Source organism: Panthera onca, chromosome C2, assembly GCF_046562875.1.
Source record: "Panthera onca isolate mPanOnc1 chromosome C2, mPanOnc1 haplotype 2, whole genome shotgun sequence".
NCBI classification, from domain to species: Eukaryota; Metazoa; Chordata; class Mammalia; order Carnivora; family Felidae; genus Panthera; species Panthera onca.
The window spans coordinates 71,073,394-71,094,902 of NC_138347.1; the positions used below are offsets into that span (position 1 = coordinate 71,073,394).

General features: G+C 36.1%; 1 protein-coding gene across 8 annotated transcripts in view; it reads right to left on the reverse strand.

The window, feature by feature from the left end:
- Positions 1-21,509, reverse strand: part of LMLN (leishmanolysin like peptidase) — a 144,402-nt gene that overhangs the window by 71,836 nt on the left and 51,057 nt on the right. For 6 of the 8 annotated variants that reach the window (XR_009612301.2, XR_013557942.1, XR_013557943.1 and 3 more), the window contains exons 12-16: positions 17,299-17,409; positions 12,347-12,479; positions 11,018-11,177; positions 7,822-7,952; positions 378-588 (exon numbers count right to left, since the gene is read on the reverse strand). Coding sequence is in view for 5 of the 8 variants with exons in the window: in XM_060639708.3 (XP_060495691.1) it covers positions 378-588; positions 7,822-7,952; positions 11,018-11,177; positions 12,347-12,479; positions 17,299-17,409 (746 nt within the window). In the remaining 3 variants the exon portion in view is untranslated. Of the gene's footprint in view, positions 1-377; positions 589-7,821; positions 7,953-11,017; positions 11,178-12,346; positions 12,480-17,298; positions 17,410-21,509 lie in introns of those variants that run through there. The other 2 variants (XM_078453079.2, XM_060639712.3) reach the window with 2 other exon arrangements.

Sequence of the window (21,509 nt, forward strand, 5' to 3'; positions counted from 1 at the left end):
GTACAGAGCCTGATGCCGGGCTCAAACCCATGAATCGTGAGATTATGGTCTGAGCTGAAATCAAGACTCGGTAGCTTAACCGACCGAGCCACCTAGGTACCCTCAGGTTTTGTAATCTTGAATGAATTCTTTTTTTTTTTTTTTTTTTTTTTGCAAGTCATAAGGTCTTTAGACCAAAAGGTTCCTTACTCTTGCTACTGAACAGAAGTGTCAAATTTACCCACTTTCAATTTCTAGCAATGGTGGGAAGGGGCTTTCCCATAAAACTGCAATTAGAAGAGAAGATGCTCAACTTGTTTTAGAGTTTCCTTGAAGGTAATTTTCAACATTATATAAGAGAAGTCCCTCTCTTTACTCCACCCATACAGACTACTCACCCAGTGGTAGAGCTCGGGTCAGGTTAGCAGCTGGAGGATCTGTTTCTGGAGGACAGAGCTCACAGAAGTCCCAGCATGATGGGCAGAGCAGGTTACCATCGTGAATCCAGCCATTCATCTGAATACTGACGGGGAGGACCTGCCCAGCCCGACTACACAAATATGAAGTGTTCTGAACCCAAACTGTCAGACCTTGGGGAGAACAAGAAACCTTCAAATAGGAAAAAAAAAAATCAGATCAGTTAGATTCCATATATAATATATGAGCCTTCCTTCACCTACAGGAAAATACATTAATAAAAATACTGACTATAAAACAATTTGGGGTATAGGGATGTCTTTAATCTCATATAAAGAACGCTAAGTTATTCAGGCTCTAAAATACACTCTGTGGTAGTTGTTCTTAAATTTTTAGTTTAGCATTTTCAAAAAAATCTGAGGAAATCTATGGACACTTTTCAGTACATATACAAGATAACACACAACTTTACATACAATTTGGATTCACAGACCCCTGAAACCAGGTTATCAAGAATAACATTTCTGTAGGGGTGGTGGCTGGCTCAGTTGGTGGAGTGTGTGACTCTTGATCTTGGGGTTGTGAGTTTGAGTCCCACCATTGGGATTGGGTGCAGAGATTACTTAAAATAAATAAAATCTTAGGGGTGCCTGGGTGCCTCAATCGGTTAAGCATCCAACTCTTGATTTCAGCTCCTGTCATGATCTCTCAGTCAGTGGGATTGAGCCCTGTGCTGGATTCTTTGCTGTCGGAGTAGAGTTTATTCGGGATTTTCTTTCTCCCTTTCTGCCCCTCCCCTGCACTTGCTCTCTCTCTCTCTCTCTCAAAATAAAAAATTTTTAAAAATAAAATCCTAAAAAAAAGAATAACATTTCTATAGATCCTAGTATTCTCATTATACTTCACCTTAAATCTCTGTCAAAGAGCCATTACTCAAGTCATTTTCTGCCCAAGTCACAAATTTTGTAAATCAAATTTTTATAATATATTTTAAATTATAAATATATATGCTCATTGTAAAAAGAAAAAAGCATACAGCACAGAAATGTACATAGTAAAAAAGTTCTTTATTCTTTTCCTTATCCTAGATCCTTCGCTCAGGTATAAAAATGGTCATAGTGATTTTATATGGACTGGTAACATCTTCAAAGGCAGGACTTGGGGCACCTCAGTGGCTCAGTCGGTTGCATAAGTGTCGGAATCTTGGTTTGGGCTCAGGTCATGATCTCACAGTTTGTGAGTTTGAGCCCCACATTGAGCTCTGTGCTGACAGTATGTGCCTACTTGGGATTCTCTCTCTCTCTACCTCTCTCTCTGCCCCTCCCATGTGCATGTTCTCTCTCTCTCTCAAAATGAATGAATAAACTTTAAAAAAAAAAAGTGCTTAAAGGTAGGACTGCGGGGGTAACTAATAAAATCAGATTTTTTTTTCTCTTTTTATTTTAGAGAGAGAGAGCATGAGTGGGGGAAAGGGAGAGAGAAAGAGAATCTTAAGCAGGCTCCATGCTCACCTGGGATCATGACCTAAGCAGAAATCAAGAGTCGGCTGCTCAACTGACTTAGCTACCCAGACACCCAAGTCAATTTTAAAAAGCAAACACATTAAAACTAACTTTAAAAAAATGTTAAATGTGTCTTCTTCACAGTTGTTTTATAAAAAGACACATTAATGCCAATTATGCTACTTCACTTTAAATATTTCTGGAACTTCTCTCCTGGGCCTATCCTCAAACCAAGTGTATGATTTTGAGTATGTTTGATGGTGGTAAATTTTTACTTTGCAAGTTGATATAGTTTTTAGAAATACCAAAAGTTACCCAGAACCAAGTCTGGTAAAGTTGACTAAATCAGTTAACATTAAATTAATATAGGTGTGATGCAAAATACTAAAACTGATTTTCCTAGGAAGCTACTAAACTCTTTCTAAAGGCAATTTCAAAAGAGGAGTTCCATAAGTACATTTCAACAATGGAGTCATCTTTGAAATTACTCAATCATCAACTAAGTTTAAGTGTAATACTCATTTGGAAATTTAAGTTATAATAAGTTCAAGAAAACACATGACAACAAAGTATAACCTCTTCCATAAGTCTGTCATTCAATGACCCACATCTAGGAAGCACCACCATAACTACAGTGCAATGTAATCATTCTTTTAAGTGAGAACTGACTGAATACTGTGCTTTGTGGCTGAAAAGGATACCAAAGAAGTCCGTGACCCAGTACCTGTCCTCTAGCAGCTTTAACTGAAGAGAAAAGGGTGGCATATAAATTCCACACCCCCCCCCCCCCAGCAAATTTAACAGTGTTAAGCTGTTTATGATTAAGAGTCAATGTTGGAAAATGGAGGGACTGTAAAGTATCCTTCAAAGACAGAAGACACTTTGAGACTGAAAAATGAAGGAGGCAACTCCATACACTTTATATAGTTTAATTCAGGGTAACTTACTGACAGCATGATCAGGTGGATGGTGATTTGGACAGTTGTGCAGCTATTCTCTGCAAAGTCCAGTCCTTAGTCTACATATTTTATAGAGGAAGGGGACGAGCAGAAGGGTATGTAGTAAGATCAAAAGGCTTACATGCACTTCAAAGGGTTCACATGCATCTAATAGACAGCTAATCTTTAACAGACCTTGTGGTACCATCTGTGCGTCAGGAGGAGGAAAGACTATGTTATCTCTAACAGATTCACAGGAGGCCAAAGCAAGCCTCCTGCATTCCAGCTTTGGCAGGCATTTCTAAGGTATACATATTAATCTCCAAGAGGCCTGGAACACATAGCCCCAAGAGAGGTCATCAATCATACATGAAGAAGATGGAGGGCTAAAGATGGAGTCAGTACTGTCAGCATTCCTACAGTCAATAAGTGGTAGAAACAAGCAATAAAGCTTAGAAAGTTTCATGGAAGAAAGAGCATTAATATCCTAAAGATGTGCACAGAATTTGGATCACGGTGAGGAAGAGATGTGACCTGGTGGACTGTGTCAGAATCTGGGTGGGTAAGGAGGGTAATTATGTAGGGGTGGGAGAAGGTGAAAGGGATGTGGTCAGATCAAATAAGCATACTGAGGACAATGAGAGTCAGATTTCTCTCTGTGAAAGGAATTACAAACATGGAAACAGAGAAAACTAAACTGAACCCTTTAGGGTTGGACTGGAACCAAAGATACTGGTACAAACTCAGTTATATGTATATATATGTATATATATATACACGTGTATATATATATACATATGTATATATATATGTATATATATGTATATGTATATATATGTATATATGTGTGTATATATACGTATGTATATATATATGTATATATGTGTATATATATGTGTATATATACGTATGTATATATATGTATATATGTGTATATATGTGTGTATATATATGTATATATATACACGTATGTATATATGTGTATATATATGTGTATATATATGTATATATATACGTATGTATATATGTGTATATATATATACGTATGTATATATATGTATACATATATATACATACACACACACACACACACATATGAATATACAAGCAAATTACATACACACATCTATTTCCCAGATCTGTTCACCAAGAGGGCTTGGGGAGTAGCTATATCCTAGTGACAATGCACAGTACATCTAACAACAGATCTTAGTCTCTTAAATACCACACTTCACTAAAGAAACTAGAGCTTTTTGGGGTGTGTGGGTGGCTCAGTTGGTTATGTATCTGACTCTTGATTTCAGTTCAGGTCATGATCTCATGATTCAGGAGTTCTAGCCCCACGTCGAGCTCTGTGTTGACAGTGCAGAGATTCTGGGTGTTTGGGATTCTTTCTCTCTCTCCGCCCTTCCCTGCTTGCTCTCTCTCTCTCTCAAAATAAATAAACTTAAAAAAACAAAAACAAAAACAAAAAACTAGAGCTTCTTGAAGAATTTGTTGACTCAAGAGCTGCATGTGCTAGAATATCTTGCACCAGAAAGCAAGGAAACATTCAAAGAAAGATGGGGAAAGACCAGAAGGACATAGAAACCTGAAGGGGCTTCCTCTGGCCAAATCTGGGGGAAATTGAGTATCAAAATAAATAATGATAGTAATGGTAATATCTTTAATAAAATGGATTCCATGACTCAATGCTGATATAAATGTATAAATTAGTAAAATGAAAGTATGGTAAGAAAAATTTATTGACACAGTACTTCCCTGCAAAATATTTATTGATTACAAAGGGAATTAATAAGAAAAGAGTAATTGATAGCGAAGAAGCCTGGGAGATACCAGCAAGTTAACATCACCAGTAAAAGGACAAATCATGAGTGTACCACCATAAGAACATGAGCATCACTTCTGTGATATTACTGCCCAAAATACATGACCTGAATTTCATCATGAGGAAACATATGACAAACCCAAAGTGAGATACATCTTAGAAAAAAATGACTTATAGTTTTTTTAAATGTCAGGGTTATAAAAATCAAAAAAAGACTCAGGAAGTGTTCCAGACTGAAGGAGACCAGAGACAGGACAACTATGCAACATGTGATATTAATCCAGATCCTATACTACAAGGACATTATTGGGCCAATTAGCAGAACTTGAATAGGGCCCCAAAATTAGATGTATCAGTGTTAATTTCCTAATTTTAAAAATAGTATTATGGTTATATAGGGGGATGTCTTGTTTAAAAGAAATGCACAAAGTACATGGGATTGAAGGTAAAGCACATCAGCAATTTGCACTTACATGACTCAGAAAAAACATTTTGTACCATTCCTGCAACTTCTCTGTCAAAATAAGTAAAACAAACAACAAAAGGCAAAACAGTAATCCATGTTAACTGTTTGGAACTCATACATATCTTCCTATATAAATGGTGGTTAGCATTAAATTAGTAAAATTAAATTAGCAAAATTAACTGACAACTTTAAGTACAGGGAAGCCAAGTACATTCGATTTTTGTAGATGGTATTGCAAATTTGCATAATCCCTTTGTGGTACTGGTGGTGTTGACAAACCATTAAAATTGCCTGAAGAGGGGGTGCCTGGCTGGCTCAGTTGGTAGAGCACGTGACTCTTGATCTCAAGGTCATGAGTTCAAGCCCCACGCTGGGTATAGAGCTTACTTAATAAAGAAATGAAATATAATAAAATAAAATAGCTTGAATGGGTCATCCTCCTATTATAGTTGCCAATGTTCTAGCTTTATCCCATTAAAAAAATTTTTTTAATGTTTTTATTTATTTTTGAGACAGAGAGAGACAGAGCACGAGCAGGGGGTGGTGGGGAGCAGAGAGAAAGGGAGACACAGAATCTGAAGCAGGCTCCAGGCTCTGAGCTGTCAGTACAGAACCCGACGCAGGGCTCAAACTCATGGACTGTGAGATCATGACCTGAGCTGAAGTCAGACGCTTAACCAACTGAGCTACCCAGGAGCCCCTAGCTTTATCCCATTTAATTTAATATTTTAACTTATGGGAATTTAGAAAAATAATTTTTTTAAAAAGGTAAGATAAAAGCATAGTATCATGAAAAGTGAAAATTAACTCAATATACAACAAGGAAATGACTTCCCTAATTATGATATTTTAAAAAGATGCAATGAAATTAGTCAAAGACAAATATCATATGACTTCACTCATATGTGTAATTTAAGACACAAAACAGATGAACAGAAGGGAAGAGAAGCAAAAATAATATATAAACAGGGAGGGGGACAAAACATAAGAAACTCTTAAATATAGGAACAAACTGAGGGTTGCTGGAGGGGTTGTGGGGAGGGATGGGCTACATGGACAAGGAGCATTGAGGAGGACACCTGCTGGGATGAGCACTGGGTGTTATATGTAGGGAATGAATCACAGATTCTACTCCTGAAATCATTATTGCACTATATGCTAACTTGGATGTAAATTTAAAAAAAAATTAAAAGTAAACAAACAATTGAAAAAAAAAAAGATGCAATGTCTTGGGGGGGCGGGCCTGGGTAGCTCAGTCAGTTCAAAGTCTGATTTCAGCTCAGGTCATGATCTCCCAGTTTGTGAATTTGAGCCCTGCATTGGGCTTGCTGCTATCAGCTCAGAGCATGCTTTAGATCCTCTGTTCCCCTCTCTCTCTCTGCCCCTCCCCCTACTTATGCTTGCTCTCTTTCTCTCAAAAATGAATAAACATTTATTAAAAAAAAAAAAAAGATGCAGTGTCTTATGGCCATTGGGGCATCTGGCTGACTCAGTTGGTAGAGCATGTGACTCTTGTCATGAGTTCAAGCCCCATGTTGGGGGTAGAGTTTACTAAGGAAGGAAGGAAGGAAGGAAGGAAGGAAGGAAGGAAGGAAGAAGGGAAGGAAGAAAGGAAAGAAGAAAGGAAGGAAGAAAGGAAGGAAGGAAGGAAGGAAGGAAGAAAGGAAGGAAGGAAGGAAGGAAGAAAGGAAGGAAGGCAGGAAGGAAGGCAGGAAGAATAGTAATTTTTATTATTGGGAAACCTTGGAAAAGGTGTTTTGTTCTACATAAGTACTAAGTAAAGGCAGTAAAACAAAATTTTGTATTATGATTATAACCAGGTCAAAACTATGAATTAAATAAACAAATATATCTTCAAGGAATTTATCAGAAAATGGTTGCTGGATTACAGTTATCAGACTATAACTGAAAAGTATTTATTTTGAATTTTCATCTATGAGGTTTCAAAGATAATTTTATATGAATTGTATGATGTCTAGATTATATCTCAATAAAGCTGTTACAAAAAACTAATTTTATAAGTAACTTTAAAAGCAATAATTAAATTCCCAGCTACATAAGTCCATTTATATCTTGCAGCTGAAATGGTACAAAAAATTCTTACTTTTCAGTTCTCAGGATCACACTTTCCTCCCTGACATCCATTAGTAAAGTATGGAATATTCTTTAAGTTGGATGTTCATAAGTTATAGAATGTCTATATCTTAGTAAGTTTTTAATAAGGTGATGCAGTCATTTAAGGTAGTTTGCTACTTTTGGATTTCTAATTGCAAAGGAGAAAAATAATTATTAACCTGTAGCTGATTTATTAATTCTTAAATCCATGCTTTCCTCAGATCTTATGAAATAAAATCGCGAATTTTTTCCATTACAAAGTAATATTTGTTTAAGAACAAAATTATATATATTCCATTATTTCCTTGGGGTATATGCCCCAAGTAAAATTAATATAAAACTTGCTGATATATAACAATTATATATGTATTTTTAAACAAGTGGAAAAAGGTAATTTCTCAAATAAATGACAATATTTTCACACATAAGCAAAGTAATATTTATATAAACAAGATAAGTTAAAGAATTAATCAGTAAATTACATAAAAATATAAAATGTATTTTAAAATATAAAAACCATATAATGAGATAAATATATAATATTTGATAATAATTATTAACAATCATATAGTTTACCTGATAACATCCACTCCCCCAGTCTGGGTAACTCAGCTTCCTCTCACACTTTTCCATGACAAATGCGGATTTCTGAATTAGACAAACTGAATGAGGTCCATACTTTTCAGCACCATAATTTTTAAAAAGGTCTGAAGCAAACCAGAGAACTTTTCTTAAAAATTGAGTTTTGGTTCAAAGAACAAACTGAAGCATTCCTTTTTTATGGTTAAAAGTTGCTTTAAAAATCAAGCATGTTTGGGCTGCCTGGGTGGCTCAGTCAGTTAAGCTTCTGACTATTGATTTCAGCTCTGGTCATGATCTCATTGTTGTGAGACAGAGCTCCCATTGGGCTCTGCACTGACAGTGCAGAATCTGCTTGGGATTCTCTCCCACCCTCTCTATCTCTCTCTACCCTTCCCCTGCTCATGTGCACGTGCGTGCGTATGCATTCTCTCTCTCAAAATAAATAAATAAATAAACTTAAAAGAAAAAAAGATTCTTTCTCCAGCTCCTCTGCCCCTCCCTTACTTGTGTGTGGCTTGCTCTCTCTCTAAAAAAATAAAATAAAAAATTAAAATAAAAATCAAACATGTTTAATGGAAATTTTCAATTAAAAAAATTAAGAGAAACAGGGCTCCAAAATCAAACTAGGTTCTCAATAAAGGACTTGGTGGGAAGAAATTATTCTATCAAAAATGGGAGATAAAACTGGGCTTAAAGTATTTAAGTTAGGTATGCCTGGGTGGCTCAGTCAGTTGAGCATCTGACTACAGCTTAGGTCATGATCTCACAGTTCATGGGTTTGAGCCCCACATTGGGTTCTGTGCTAGCAGTGTGGAGCCTGCTTGGGATATTCTCTCTCTCTCTCTCTCTCTCTCTCTCTCTCTCTCTGCCCCTCCCCTACTTGTGCTCTCTCTCAAAATAATAAACTTTAAAAAAATAAAGTATCTAAGTTAGATATACAGAAGAAATGGCACAAAGAATCGTCTTTACTGGTAGTCTAATAGGAGTCACCTCCCAGATGACCCATGATAGATGAAGCCAACTGACTTATATAATGGAAGGCTTTTTTGGGGATGTTGCAAAAACTTTTTGCAAAGTTTTCTTGCATTTTTATCTCATGCTATCTGCTGGAAGTCCATACATAAGATGCTGATCTAGTCTCAGACTAAACACAAACATGCAGGGGCGCTTGGATGGCTCAGTTGGTTGGGCGTCTGACTTTGGCTTGGGTCATGATCTCACATTTCATGAGTTCAAGCCCTGTGTCGGGCTCTGTGCTGCAGCTCAGGGCCTGGAGCCTGCTTTGGATTCTGTGTCTCCCTCTCTCTCTTCCCCTCCCCAGCCCATGCTCTGTCTTTCTCTCTGAAGAATACTTTTTTTTTTTAATTAAAAACACAAACACATAGAGGGATAGGGTGGATTAAATGACCTCTAACTAGCTAATGGACAAATGAATGAGGCTCCTTAAGCCCTAGCAAAAATTTGCTCTTTACACTTAGTACAAGTAAGTTTCATGTTTTGAAAACAGAGAGTTCTTACAGATAAGTATTTTATGTCAGTTTTGAAAAATCTTAATTAAGCTAAGAAGGAAAATGTAAAACAGAATTAAAGAGAACTATTGTTTTGTGTATTTGTGGGTATTTCAAAGTCCTTGAAAAACAAAGTGGTCAGTGTCAAAAAAAAAAAAAAAAAAAAAAAGAAAAGAAAAGAAAAGGGAGTGCTCAGCAAAATACAACCCTCAGGCCAAATCCTGAGGGCTACCTGCTTTTATAAATAATAAAATTGTATTGGAGCACAGCCAGTAATTTACACATTAATTTATATGTTGTCTATAACTACTTTCACACTGTAACAGCAGAGTTCATAATTCCAACAGAGACCATATGACCCACAAAGTTTAAAATATTTACTATCTTTCTCTTTATAATAAACATTTGCCAATTCCAGCTCTAAAATAGTAAGATGTGACACCATCTTTGGCAAACCCAAAATTGACAGATCTCTGCATTGCTCAGTTTTAACACTGAACTGCTGAATAGTTACAAGTTTTTAAGACATTTATTAAATGGGTGAGTGATGAAAAAAATGACTGTACAAATCCAGTTAAATCTACCAGGTTTAGAAATAAAAGGAAAACCCATTATAGAAATTTAAAATGTAGAAAAGAGAGTCTGTAATAAAGTATGGAATGGCAGGGCGGGGTGGGGGGGGGTGGATAAAAAGGACCAGGTTACAGATTTTGATGACCACAGAGAAACTACCTATTGCTCTTTATTAACATAAGATGTGGTAACATTTTGTTTACAAAGGTGAATACCCAATTGTTATACTCTTTATGTGTATTAAAAGGGAATAAATAATATGGTAATACATCTTACAAGCCATGGGACAACAGTATTATCCTAATATCTGGAGAACAACCTGTTACTTCTAAATTACATAAAATGCACACTCCTGAAAAGAGAAAAAAATGGGATACCTACTATGATTTAACAAAAAGAGCGCTGCTTTGGAGGATCTTACACAGGCACCAATTAATTATATTATTTAGTGTCTCTTCATTTACCTGTGAAATTGAATAATATCTTCTCTATCAGGTTTTTAAAAAAATTTTTAATCTTTATTTATTTTTGAAAGAGAGAGAGAGACAGAATGTGAGCTGAAGAGGAATAGAGACGGAGACATAGAATCGGAAGCAAGCTCCAGGCTCTGAGCTGTCAGCACAGAGCCTGATGTGGGGCTTGAATTTACGAACCACAAGATCATGACCTGAGCCAAAGTCGGATGCTTAACCGACTGAGCCACCCAGGCACCCCTCATCAGGTTTTTAGAAGAATAAAATGATAAAAATGAAAGTGCTCTGCAAATGAAATATCATGCAGATATAAGGTATAACAAAAAAGTAGCGCATGCACACATGTGCAAGTCTATCTAACAACCCTTGTTATATGTCATAGTTCGAAGCACTTACTATGTGAATTCATTTATTAGTTCTCACAGCAACTCTGTAAGACAGGTACTACTATCCCCTTTGTACAGGGAAGAAACTGAGGCACAGAAAAGTTAAGTTACTTCACAAATGGATACCAGTGGAACCACAATACAAATTCAGACAGTCTGGCTCCTAGGTCTACGTCCTTAATCCCTATTTTATATTGCTGATATGTTATTTTAATATGTATATAACATTTCATTTCACTATACTACTAACCTGGTTGATTTTCCAATATCCTACAATCTGAGCTGCGCTGATATTCACCACTTAAATGCCAACTGAATTCCTGACTGAAAGGGCAGTAGTCAGCAATTTCTACTGAACCACCATAATAAGGCAAGTCTTCTGCAGGTATTCCACTTAGTTTGTCGAAGTACTACAAAAAAAAATTATTAGGAAGACAGGAAAGTAAGAAACATTCTATATAATCAAACAGGCAATTTGTAGCAACCCTCTAATGCTGTATAATACAAAAAAAAGATATTACTGTACTTTTCTTCATATGTCATAGAACATAAAGAACATATTCTACCTGAGGGATATTTCAAGGTTGTTGTAGTTTTAGAAAAAGCAAGGTAAGTAAATTAGTCTATGTTTTTTATTAGATGACAAATTTGACTAATGTTTTTAAAAGGATGAATAGGAAGAGTTTTATGAGGTGACAAAACACATACTAATCCAGAGAATTAAGATATTTTAAATATAATGCACTTAAAGTATTATCAGAAGACTTAATTTATGTGTTGTTTTGAGAAACTTGAAAAAATAAAACTGTGAGAATATGAATGAGATCATACCTATAAAACACTTGGAACACCAAAGGAACAAGGCTCCAGATAAATTTTAAAGATTTCACATGTACACTAATTCACTGAATTATATTCCTATGCCTAGAAATAGAGTTGCCATCTTATGATGATGTCTGAAGCATTCAGTGGCATCATGAACATATGCAGGAAAGCTCAACATTTAGCAGCAATCATTTTAAATCATCTTCTGAGATACTCCTTCTGACTGCAGGGTCCTTTGTAAATGGCAGGCAGAACTAAAGAGTTTTAGAGATAGCTATTGCAACAAAAAATTTACAGGTCAAATCAGAGATTCAGACTGAATATGTAGGACCATTTCCTTCACCTTTTAGATCCCATGAGTCAAACCTTTACTAAAGTAGAACTTCTAAGACTTGTAATGAATTGGAATAGAGTACCTCAGTTATTCTCTTTAAAGAACTTTGTTTTCTGTGTATGTTAGAGGAAATTAAAGATGAAGACTTAGGAAACAATTAGAAAAAAATACAAAACATTTAAAAATAGATCCAATAAATATTCTAAATGCCTCTATTACTACAAGGCATTGTTAGATATTAATTATTGTTAATTAGCACATTGGTTTTAAAGAATTGTAAGAATTCTCAATTTTTTTTCTAACTTATAGAAAACCAATGGGGGTAAGTTGAAAAACTTAATTCATTCTTCTAATTCAAGATAGAGACTTCTTTTTAAAAAGTTGAGCTGATTCCTAAAACTGTGCCCCAACAAGTGTTACCTGGTACTCTTCAGGCAAAGGTTTTGAAAACTTCTGCAAATTACACACAGCAACTGCTCTCTGGTCCTGTCGGCAAGTTAACTGCAATGGGTTACTTCTAAGCGTGTCACAGAAAGGGCTCAGCATCTGCCTCCTGCACACAAAGAAACACCAAGGTACCAAACTCTAAAGAAAACATAACAAATCCATTTTCTATTATAATTTCAATATGTTTTGATAGCTTAATACTAAATGCTAAATCAGGTTATAAAGTTATTTTTCAAAGAGTAAAAAGAAATGCTTAATGTAGTTATAAAAGATTAATGCCAAATGCCTTATAACGTTACTTCACCATTATTAAACAAAATATTTATCTCTTTCTCCACTTTTTCCAGTAAAAGGAGTTCTGCAGACCTGATCTGTGTGTTTAATGACAAATAATGAAATTCCTGATCCTGCTTAGAAATACAAATCTTCATAATTAATATAATGGAGTCTTAGAAAGAGACAGAGATGATGGATGCCCTTTCTGCCCTGCAGCTACAAAGAGTGAATTGTTTTCTATGGCATGATCTAGTTCAAAGACTCTTGTTTCAGTTATACTGAAAACATTCACAAGACATCTTGTTTTCATGTGCAAAATGAAGACTGTGTGAATATTCCTAATTATGACAAGTTGCTCTGTTCTGTTGAATCTAATCTTGGAAGTACAATTTGGAAAATGAGGTCTTATAATTTTCCAGATATCAGAATCTATTACACTGTTCTGTAAAAATAATCTTCAAACTCCAACCTATAATTCTAATTGGTCAATTTATTGATAATTATAATACAAACCATATTAATGTCATAATAGTAATGTTATAAATGAAATTCCAGTATTCTTAAACAATATAAATCCTATTATGACTGATTGCCAAATTGTGATAGTACTACTGCCATTTTTCCTCTTCTTCCACATGCTTGTTAAGGGGAAAAAGCCTAGGTTAGATTTACTTTAAGGAAAATTGATATTTGCTTCATTTAAGTTAACAAAGTATAGCAATAAAACATCTCAGGGAATTATAGCTTCTTGAGATAGAATGTGTAAAAGACCTACCAGTGTCTCTGGTAGAGTTGAAGAAGCACACTGTAATAGGAAAGCAAAGGTCTAGAAGTCTTCACACAGGCTTGGTTTCAAATACCAGCTTATTTGATGTTGACCTCATTTTCCTGAGCTTCAACTATAAAGCACTAAATGCCTAGCACACACAAGTTACTCAATAAGTGTAATTTCTGTGTCCCCACCACTTTTATAAAATCTTTACAGGGGTGCCTGGGTGGCTCAGGTGGTTAAGCATCCGACTTTGGCTCAGGTAATGATTTTGTGGTCCATAGTATGAGCTCCGCGTCGGGTTCTGTGGTGACAGCTCAGAACCTGGAGCCTGCTTCGGATTCTGTGTCTCCCTCTCTCTCTTCCCCTCCCCAGCTTGTACTCTGTCTCTCTCTCAAAAATAAATAAACATTAAAAAAAAAAGTTAAAAAGAATGAAATTGACAAACCCTAGCAAAACTGAAAAAGAAACCTAGAAAATGCAAATTACCAATATCAGGAATGAAATGGGATCTCACTACAGACCTTACAGACATTAAAACGATAGTAAGGAACTACTACAAACTACTCTGTACACATAAATCTAATAACTTAGGCAAAATGGACCAATACTTCAATAAACACAAATTACCACAATTCATCCAATATGAAATAGGTAAATATGAATAGCCCTGTAAATATTAAGGAAGTTGAATTAATACTTAGTACAAAAAAGAAACAAAGATAATATCATATTCTTCATGAATATATACAGAAAAATCCATTATAAATATTAGTACATGGAATTCAGCAATATACAGAAATAACTATATACCATGACTAAGTGAGGCTTTTTCCAGCAATAGGAAGCTGTTTTAATATTTGAAAATCAATCAATATAATCCATCATATTAATAACAGACTAAAAAAAAAATCACATAATTATATCAACCAAAGCAGGAAAAAACACCTGACAGAAGTCAACATCCATTTGTGATAAAAATTCTCAGAAACACAGAAATAGAGAGGAACTTCAACTTGAAAAGGAGCATCTACAGAACACCTACAACTAACATTATACTTAATGGCGAAAGGTTGAATGTTTCCCCTTCTCATTGCGTTCATGGATTTAAAAAGTCAATAAAGATGTCAATTCTCCTGAAACTGATCATGTAAGTTTAACACAATTCATAGAAAAATCCTACCAAGATTTTTTTGTAGACAAGGTTATTCTGAAATTTATATGAAAGGCAGGAACTAGAACAGCTAAAATGATTTTGAAAAAGAATAAAGTGGGAAGAATACATTTACCCAATTTAAGATATAGAATGGCCACACTAATAAAGGACTGTGAAGTATTAATGGAGTGACAGACACATAGATCAATGGAACAGAATAGAGAACACAGAAATAGACCCATATAAATACACTCAACTGATTCCTTCACAAATGGAAGAAAGCAATTCAATGAAAGAAAGATAACCTTTTCAACAAATGGTGCTGGAACAACTGGACATCCACACACACAAAAAATGAACTTTGACCTAAGTCTCCCATTTTATACAAAAATTAACTAAAAATGGATCCCAGACTAAAAATATAGAACATAAAGCTTTAACATTTAAAAAAAAAAATACAAGAACGTCTTTGGAATCTAGGGCTTCACTGAGTTCTTAGACTTGACATTCAAACTATGACTCATAAAAGGACCTATTAATAATTTTGACTTCACCAAAGTTAAAAACTTATGCTCTACAAAAGACCCTATTAAAAGAATAAAAAGAAAAGCAACAGATTAGGAGAAAATGTGTGAAAGCCACATCTCCAACAAAGGACTAGTATCTAGAATATATAAAGAACTCTCAAAAACTCTCAACAGTAAGACAAAAGCAAACAATCCAATTAGAAAATCACCATAAGACATGATGAGACACCTCATCCAAGAGGATATACAGATATCAAATAAGCACATGAAAAGATATTCAGCATCACTAGCCATTAGGGAAATGCATATTAAAACCACAATAAGATAATCACTACTATCTTTTGGAATAACTAAAATAAAAAAACAGTCACAACACCAAATGCTGATGAGGATGTAGAGAAACTATTATCACTCATACATTGCTGGTAGAATATAAATTGACGTAGCCATTCTGGAAAAGAGTTCAGCAGTTTCTACTACAAAACTAAACTTGCCACTACCATATGACCCAGCAATTGCACTCTTGGGCATTTATCCTGGAGAAATGAAGATTTATGTTCACATAAAAACCTGTACACAAATGTTTGCAGCAGCTTTATTCAGAATAGCCCAAAACTGGAAACAACCTTGTTATCCTTCAACATGCAAATGTTTAAACACACTGTGGTACATCTGTATCATGGAATTTTATTCAGCCATTAACTTGAGCAAACTACTGATATACACCATAACCTGGATGAATCCAGAAAATTATGTGGGGTGAAAAAAGGCAACACCAAAAGGTTACATGCAGCATGAATTGATTTATACATCATTCATGAAATGACAAAATTATAGAAATGAAGAACAGCTTAGTGGTTTCCAGGGGGCTTAGGAGGAGCTAGAGTGGGAGGGAAGTGTGTACATCTATAAAATGGCAATAGGAATATCCTTGTGGTAATTGAAATGTTCTATATCTGACTGCATCAATGTCAATATCCTGGTTGTGTTGTTATACTATAGTTTTTTCAAGATATTACCCATCAAGAAAACTGGATAAAGTGTACATGAAATCTCCGTACATATTTTTTTACAACTACATGTGATTCTATAATGATCTCAAAATAAAAAATTAAAAAAATATATTTATAGGGGCACCTGGCTGGCTCAGTCTGTGAAGTCTGAGGCTCTTGGGGTTCTAAGTTTGAGCCCTACATTGGGCACAGAACTTACATTAAAAACAAAAACAAAAAAGACACACACACACACACACACACACGTGTGTGTGTGTGTGTGTGTGTGTGTGTGTGTGTGTGTATCCCCCAAACTTGAAGAATGTATTTTTTAAAAGTTTGCTAGGTAATTGTGATATTCATCCAGATTTGAGAACCATTACTCAAAAGTACCTTCCATGTTTTTGTATATTGAATCAACAGTTACATTTATGTTTATGATTGCATTCTCCAAAGAGTAAGAATGATAGAATATGCAAAAATTTTGCAATATACATATTTGTTAATTATAAACTAAACAGAAATGCTTATGATTCTGGATCCCACACCATAGATTCTTTAATACATGATTTAAAACAACAATGTAGTTATTTATTTTGATATTACCATGAAGCACCAGAAATGGCTTTCTATACATTTTTTAAAATTAATTAATTTTTCAATAGAGAGAAAGCACGAGCTGGGGGAGGGGAAGAGAGAGAAGGAGAGAGAGAATCCGAAGCAGGCTCTAAGCTGTCAACACAGAGCCTGATGTGGGGCTCAAACCCACAAACAGTGAGATAATGACCTGTGCTAAAATCAAGAGTTGGATGACCACCTGACTAAGCCACCCAGGCACCCCAGTTTTCTATACATTTTTTTTAAGTTTACTTATTTTGAGAGAGAGAGAGAGAGAGAGAGAGTGACTACACAATCAGAGGAGAGGTCAGACAGAGAGGGAGAAAGAGAATCCTAAGCAGGCTCCGTGATGTCAGAGCAGCGTTGGGTGTAGGGCTCAATCTCATGAACCTGTGAAATAATGACCTCAGCCAAAATCAAAAGTTGGATGCTCAATCAACTGGGCCACCTAGGTGTCCCTTCCATACATTTTGAAATTGAACTGTTTAGGCCACATTTTCAAAATAGTGACATTTTAGGCTCAGGATAAAGAACAAATCCAAAATAAACTGTGTTATCAAAGATATCATGAGGAAATGCATTCTTACTTTTGTTTCTGCTGGTCAATCCAGAACTTACAGCTCTTTCTTACAAAGTCACAGCCCATTCCTCGGCCCCAGTCTAACTTTTCGGCCATGCTGTAATTAGCCTTATACCAACTGTGGAAATAATTCAAATAAAGCATTTTTTATTATTGTCATTTTAAAAACAATTCCAACAAACCAATTACAAATCTCAGCAATGAACAAACCAAGACCTCAAGACAAAGAACATTTACAAACAAAGCCCTTGGTGCACAGGAACTGCTGCACAGACTCACCACACCATAGGACTGGGAAACTTGTCTTCTGGTGAGGGTACTTTCACATTTGAAAAAAAAAAAAAAAAAAAAAAATCAAAACCAAAATGTGCTGTCACTGTAATTTTCAAAGATGACAGAAGTCACCAAGTAGAAAGTGGTTAAGGTGTGAGACAGAGAGATCAAGGGCCAAAGAAACAAAAAGAGAATGAGAGAAAATACAAGAGAATAAACTTAGGAAGAAATAGGAGAATTATTAGTTGGACAGCCTTTACCTAATCTGATTCAGTTGGTCCTAGTTTCTTGCTTCTCTGGCCTTGATTTGTGATATTCTATCAATACAGGGTCTGCCTGTGACTAAAAATTACACTATTATGAGACATATGAATACTATGTCTAATACCTTAAAAATGTTCTAATTTCAGAAAAAACAACCCACATCAATTTGATTTCCTGGCAAATTTAATCAAAGGCAAAGAGCCTACTTAACAGTTTTTCTTCTTCCTTCTTTTTTTTTTTAAGTTTATTTATTTTGAGAGAGAGAGAGAGAGAGAGAGAGAGAGAGAGGGAGAGGGAGCAAGAGAGAGTGCTCAGGAGCATGAGCAGGAGAGGTGCAGAGAGAAAGGGGGAGAGAGAAAATCCCAAGCAGGCACCATGTCATCAGCACAGAGCTTGGTGTGGGGCCCAAACTCATGAACCGTGAGATCATGACCTGAGCCCAGACCAAGAGTCAGATGCTTAAACGACTGAGCCACCCAGGTACCCTTCTTCTTTATTCTTAATAACAAGATTAGTTTATAAAAATTATAAAATTATACAGAATAGTTTCTTACATTTGGTATTACATCTCGTCCCTTTAGCATTACTGAAACATTAAATAAAAACATAGGCGCAAAGGCTGAGGGAATGACAAGAATTATTCCCTCCATCCCAGCCACTTTTCCACAAAATCAAACAGAAATAGTAATACATGATACGGATCTTCAAATCCTTCTCGTTTTTTCAAAGAACAGAACTGTCTGAGAGAGAAACTAAAGACATGAATACCAAAATGCTGCAACCTCTGCAGCTATAATGTGACTTGGTAACTAGCTTGGTAACTAGCTAACTTGGTATCATAGCAGGTCAAGTTGTCCAGATAGTAACAGATGACCCCAGTACTGCACACTAGGAATTATTTTAGCAGTGCCTAGGTTAGGCAGTCCTTCTCCCTCTGGATAAAATATAAAATAATAAGATTCCCCTGGGAATTACCATATCTAGTATACGTTGAGTACAGAGCATAGCACTGGCCCTATGTTACTCTAACATCAGCTGGGCACTCCAGCTACATTTCTTGAAACCTTCATGATACCTTCTTTGCAGCTCTTTTTAAGCTATGACTGAACAGTTATTAAGCACTTCTTATATGGTAAGCACTTTGTTTAATGATAAGGCTACACCACTGAATAAAAAGACAGTTTTTGTTCTCATGAAGATTATAATCTAGGGGGAAGACAGATATTTTATTTTATTTTTATTTTATTTTATTGAGGGGGAGTGGCAGGGGGAGACAGAGAATCTCAAGCAGGCTCCATGCCCAGTGCAGAGCCTGACATAGGGCTCAATCGCACAACTGCGAGATCATGACCTGAGCTGAAATTAAGAGTTAGATGCTTAATTTTTTTTTTAACTTTTATTTATTTTTGAGACAGGGAGAGACAGCATGAAAGGGGGAGGGTCAGAGAGAGAGGGAGACACAGAATTTGAAACAGGCTCCAGGCTCTGAGCTGTCAGCACAGAGCCTGACGCAGGGCTCGAACTCACAGACCGTGAGATCATGACCTGAGCCGAAGTCGGATGCTTAACTGACTGAGCCACCCAGGCGCCCCAAGAGTTAGATGCTTAACCAACTGAGCCACCCAGGTGCCCTGGAAGACAGATATTTTTAACAACTTACAACTGGGATGAGTGCCACAGAGGTTAAATATAGGGTGCTAATAAATAGCAGTACATTAACAGGGAAATCTAAATTAGTCTGGGAAATCAGGTAAGATTTGCTTCAGGAAGCAACTTTAAGCTAAACCCAAAGGAGGAGCACATGTCAGCTGAGGGAGCAGGGGAAGCACTAGAAACAGTTTCTTAGTGGCAACAGAGGGTTGTGAAATCAATTTACTGTACCTTAACATTTATTTCTCTTTCTTTTAAAATTAACAGAATAGAGGGGCGCTGGATGGCTCAGTCGGTTAAGTGTCCGACTTCAGCTCAGGTCATGATCTTGTGGTCCATGAGTTCAAGCCCCGCTTTGGGCTCTGTGCTGACAGGCCTGGTGCCTGCTTCAGATTCTGTGTCTCCCTCTCTCTGCTCCTCCCCTGCTCACACTCTCTCTCTCAAAACTAAATAAACATTAAAAAAAAAAATTAAAATTACCAGGATAGAAAAAAAAAGGATGGTGGTAGTTGGTAGTAGGGTAAATATTGTTCTATCAACTTTGGTTCAGTTTTGTATATAATAGCTAATACCTCAGTTGGCACTTACAGTATGCCAAACATTAAGTATACTAAGGACTTGACATATATCAACTCATGAAAGCCTCACAAAACTCTATGAGGTAGGTATTGCTTTTCATCCTCATGTTACAGACAAAAGAACTGAGGGAAAGATACAGCAAGTGAGTGGCAAAAAATGGGATTTGAATCTAGGGTTCTGGCTTCAATGTCAGTATGCTTTATAAAAGAAATTGAGACACAGTTTATATCCTATAAAATTGACCCTTATAATTTTTGTCATTCAATCTTTTTAGTATATTTGCAGGGTTGTACATCAATTACCACTACAGGCATATATCATTTTATTACATTCCACTTTATTACACTATGCGGATACTGTCATTTTTTTCTTACAAATTAAAGGTTTGTGGCAACTTAGTATTAAGCAAGTCTATGGACACCATGTTTCCAACAGGATTTGCTAACTTCATGTCTTTGTGTCACACTGTTAATTCTCATAATACTTCAAACTTTTGCATTATTATATTTGTAATAGTGATCTGTGATCAGTGTTTGATGTTACTATTGTAATTGTGCCAGACACCACACCCCTATGACAACAATAAATATTGTGTATATTGTGACTGTTCCACCGACTGTTCCCTCTTCCCCTTTTCTCAGGCCTCCCTATTCCCTGAGACACAACATGTGTTAGACAGTTAGTTAGCCAAGTTGTGAATGCAAAGGAAAAGTTCTTGGAGGAAATGAAAAGTGATATTCCAGTGAATACACAAATGATAAAGAAAGTGAAATAGCCTTATTGCTGATAATGGAGAAGGTCTGAGTAGTCTGCACAGATGATCTTAGCAGAAGTTGGTTCATGAGGCTTAAGGAAAGAAGCCATCTCCATAACATAAAAGCATTAGGTGAAGCAGTAGGTGCTGATACAGAAGTTGTAACGAGTTATCCAGAAGATCTAGTTCAGGTAATTAATGGAAGCAGCTACACTAAACAACAGATTTTCTTTTTTTTTTTTTTTTTTTTTTTTTTTTAAACACTTTTTTTTTTTTTTTTAACGTTTTTTATTTATTTTTGGGACAGAGAGAGACAGAGCATGAACGGGGGAGGGGCAGAGAGAGAGGGAGACACAGAATCGGAAACAGGCTCCAGGCTCTGAGCCATCAGCCCAGAGCCTGACGCGGGGCTCGAACTCACGGACCACGAGATCGTGACCTGGCTGAAGTCGGACGCTTAACCGACTGCGCCACCCAGGCGCCCCAACAACAGATTTTCAATGTAGACTAGACAGCCTTCTACTGGAAGAAGATGCCACCTAGGACTTTCATAGCTAGAGAAGAGAAGTCAATGCCTGGCTTCAAAGGTTCCGAGGACAGGCTGACTCTCTTATTAGTGGCTGATGAAGCTGGTGACCTGAAGTTGAATGGTGAACGAAGTGCTCATTTGCCATTCTGAAAATCCTTGGGCTCTTAAG